Source organism: Morone saxatilis, unplaced genomic scaffold (assembly GCF_004916995.1).
Source record: "Morone saxatilis isolate NCDOM2014 unplaced genomic scaffold, NCSU_SB_2.0 Contig15, whole genome shotgun sequence".
Lineage (NCBI taxonomy): Eukaryota > Metazoa > Chordata > Actinopteri > Moronidae > Morone > Morone saxatilis.
Genome location: NW_023339707.1, coordinates 9,468,348 through 9,472,013, shown reverse-complemented (window position 1 = coordinate 9,472,013; position 3,666 = coordinate 9,468,348). Strand labels below are relative to the sequence as shown.

Genomic DNA, 3,666 nt, shown 5'->3' with positions numbered 1-3,666 from the left:
TGTGTGTGTGTGTGTGCTGTCATGTGAATCATTTTCTGATCAAATAAAGGCAAACATAAGGCTAGATAAAGCTCTGAAATGGACATTTTTAAAATGTGTTTTTCTGTGTAGTTAATCATTATGACAGTATTATTATCAGAGCGACTGTTATATTCTCTTTGCTGCACTTACAGGATCATTCTCTTGAATTAGTAGAACTTAATTTCATAAGTTTTGCCATCATTTGTATCAGTTATAATAACTTTAGAATTTTTAGGATTTAGAAACCCCTCAAAATTACTTCAACGAAGTGTGACGAGGCAAGAAACACAAGCAGGTTGTAAACAAGCAAACAGTTTAGCCACATTATTTAAAACCACTTATCAAACCCTCAAATGTTGACAATAATCCCTTATTACACAAGAAAACTATGCGCGCTTACCTACAGCAAGTTCTGTAGGTCAAAGTTAAACCAGGAAATAAATCTCTAAACTGTGATGGATGTTTAGAACGGGCACTTTGGGCAATTTACTGGGTGCTTTAGTGTTCATTTTATCTTCCGAATGAATCTGACCAACCTGAGTGTTTAAAACCCATTTGATTGTCTGACAGCTTGTGTTTGTAGCCCTGCCAAACTTATTTTTTGATAGGAATAATCATCAAAATTATCTATTATTGAGAATAAACAATAAAAAATTGTATGAAACATCATATAACATATAAAAACATTATTCCTGGTATCTTTAGTGTCACAGTTTTTGTTTCTAGCCTCTGATATGAAGACATTTACAGGGAAACGTTAAGCCAGATTTGCTTTGTTTTGTTGAAACCCTTTTCGCACGTGGAGCTGATGATTTCCACCCGGGTCCTCCTCCCCCCTGTGACGTAGGGAGGGGGGAAAGAATGAAAAAGAAAGGTAAATAAACAAACAATCAGCCGCAGGCTTGTTCTGGCTCTCCTTCTCTGTTGCACCTCATTTGAAGCCTTATAAATCAGGCTTCCACCCGGAGACAGGGTGTTAGCAGGCCTCCCAGACAACACACACACATGCACATACAAAAAAAGCACACACACAGGTCTGCTGTTCATTAAGCCCATGATCAAATCCTTTGGTGTGTGTGTGGGAGACGGGGGGAACCAAAATGTGTGTGTGTACTACCATGCCCAATACGTATGACAGTGTTCATACGTGTGTGTCAGTCTGTGCAGTTACCCTCCTCCCTTCCCACACCTATTTCCCCTAAAGAAAGAAATAATCCCACCTCAACCCCACCTGGATCTCAGCTTTTCTCCATGTGTTCATAAAACATGTACGATACCTGTCGCAGCTCCACGACAACGTCGTGACAAGTGCACTCTGACTCCGACGCCTGCAGAAAAGATATTGGGTGGGGCAGTAGGTGTGTTGGAGGGAGTATGCCTGGTTAGTTTTCAGTGACTGTTTTCACACATAAAATAAAGGCCTGGACTCGATCAAGGTGGGTGTTTAAGTTGTAAACTGGAAGCAGAAGAGGCAGTAGCTGTAGATGTAGAGTGTGAGGAATGGATACAATTCAGTTTTTTATTTATAAGCTCTTCCAGTGGACATTATCACATTATTTGCTTCTGGGTTTCTCAGTGTGAATTACAGAAAATACATAACAGGAACTGATTTGCATAAACAGTCTCTTTTCCCACTCTCACAATCAGCAAATACATTTACATGAGCAGTAGCCACAGTTCTTATTTCAGGCTTGTGGAACAGGGTTTTTAAACATAGGGCAAGGTTTTGATTATTTTTAGCCAAGGCACAAACAGGCATTGTTATTCTAAAGCAGGCGCATTTAGTGAAGAGGGTAAACTCACACCTTGGCTCAAAAGTAGCACAACATTTCTGTTACCTCAAGCTGTTAACTCAATCGTGCGCACATGCATTCGCCTAAAACGGTTGCCGTATTTGTACAAACAAGCACATGGCAGTTCTTCCACACCTCCAACCAGACCCTTTACATATTTACTCACCAAACTTGGCACCTGCACCCCCACCCACAAAAATACACCTTCTGCACGCGCTCACCGAGACACCAAGAACATGACCATTCACACTTTACGAGCTGGAAAAAAAAAACACGAACCTTGCCTTTAAAAAAGCGGCCAGTTAGGGAGGTTCACGAACTTTGCACATTTAAAAACGTCAGATGGTTTGTTGGTTCTTCTCCATCACACCTCGATTTCCTTCAGCAGACATTTGACTGTGATTAGGAGTGCAGAGAGTCAAGCTAGAGGTCAGCGCTGAACTCAGGCCAGGCTGATTGGGAGTTGTAATTAGAGGAGTTGCTCTGTCTCAGGCCACTTCTCCCCAGAGCATTCACACAGGCTCAGTATCATATGCTGCGCTGCGGGGGAAATCGGAGCTTCAACCCCAACTTGGTGGAGAGGGTGAGCTTAGGGGTTTCAGCCGAGCCAACCCCCAGATTCGCCAGCACCACCAAACTCCACCAGACACACACACATAAATGCAGTCAAAGGAGCCAAGAGTGGAAGGAATTGTGATCTCGGCTGTTTCATAAATGCTTATATTTGTCTAATATCTGTGATTTTGGCAAATTTGAGGACTGTCTTTCTTAATCCCTATCATTCAAAATATTTCAGAATTTACACATATGTGAAGAATGGGGCCCCGTTTTTATATGCATACAAAAAGCATTGTTACCCATTCCTGGTTTCCCCCTGACTTTTTTCTCCACAATAACCCCCTCTTCTCTTATTTTCCTCTTCCTCTTCCTCCTTCACCTCTAACTCTATCCTCCTTCATTCTCTGTGAAAGCGGGTAACGTGAAACCCACTCTTGGGAGTCTCCGGGGGCGTCGGGGTTACAAAGGGTGATCAATATGTGCCAGAGAAAGTCTTTAGACAAGTGAAAGAAGCCACAGTTTGTCCACTCCCTCCTGCTTTCTCCTCCCTTCCTTCTTTCCCCTTCTTGTTGTCGGGATTGACAAGGTTAGGTGGCCCTAACACCCACTGACACGTTTCCTCTGTGTGTCTTAAAGCTGACTGACATCAAACTCCTGGCACAGCCTGCTTATACCCAGTTTTGCACCTTAAAAAAATAGCATTTTTAAGATGCTCTTTGATTTCTTATTGATATTTCTTAATTGTTATTTGATTTTTTTCCCATTTATAATATGTAACCTGTTGCTCTCCAACAGGTGGTGGACGACATGGGCAACATCAAGTTTGCGCTGGACACAGGCCCGGACGCCACCAGCAACAGCTGGCTCAAATATGTCCGCTCTGCCCTGTCATTTGAGGAGCAGAATCTCGCTGCCTGTCACCTCACCGGAGACCAGGTGAGTGACATGACAGAGATGTCCCGGTTGGATTTGTACTCCAGATATGAGAGAAACAGCACTGTGTTGTCAGCAAAAGGCAGAGAGTTTTGAATTTGTGTGTGTGTGTGTGTGTGTGTGTTTACCACTGAGGTATCAAAATGTGTGTGCTGGTAATGACCAAGGAATGGCTCTATTGTGTGTCTGTGGCTGGGCCAGTTGCCAGTGCTGTTAGGAAATGACCCATGTGAAGAGGCTGAAGAATAGCCTGACACTCCTGAGTCCCATATTAACCATTATCAAGGCACAGTCTTCTTCTGTGGAGGCAGCAGTTTCTCCCCCTTTTTGCTTCTTATGTCTCATCTCTCTCTCTCTCTCT

General features: G+C 43.0%; 1 protein-coding gene across 5 annotated transcripts in view; it reads left to right on the top strand.

Moving 5' to 3' along the window:
* The window catches only part of prdm16 (PR domain containing 16), a gene marked incomplete at its 3' end in the record, with an annotated part of 159,317 nt that overhangs the window by 140,382 nt on the left and 15,269 nt on the right, over positions 1 to 3,666 (top strand). For all 5 annotated transcript variants that reach the window (XM_035656561.1, XM_035656564.1, XM_035656562.1 and 2 more), the window contains 1 exon segment: positions 3,168 to 3,308. In XM_035656561.1, coding sequence (XP_035512454.1) covers positions 3,168 to 3,308 — 141 coding nt within the window.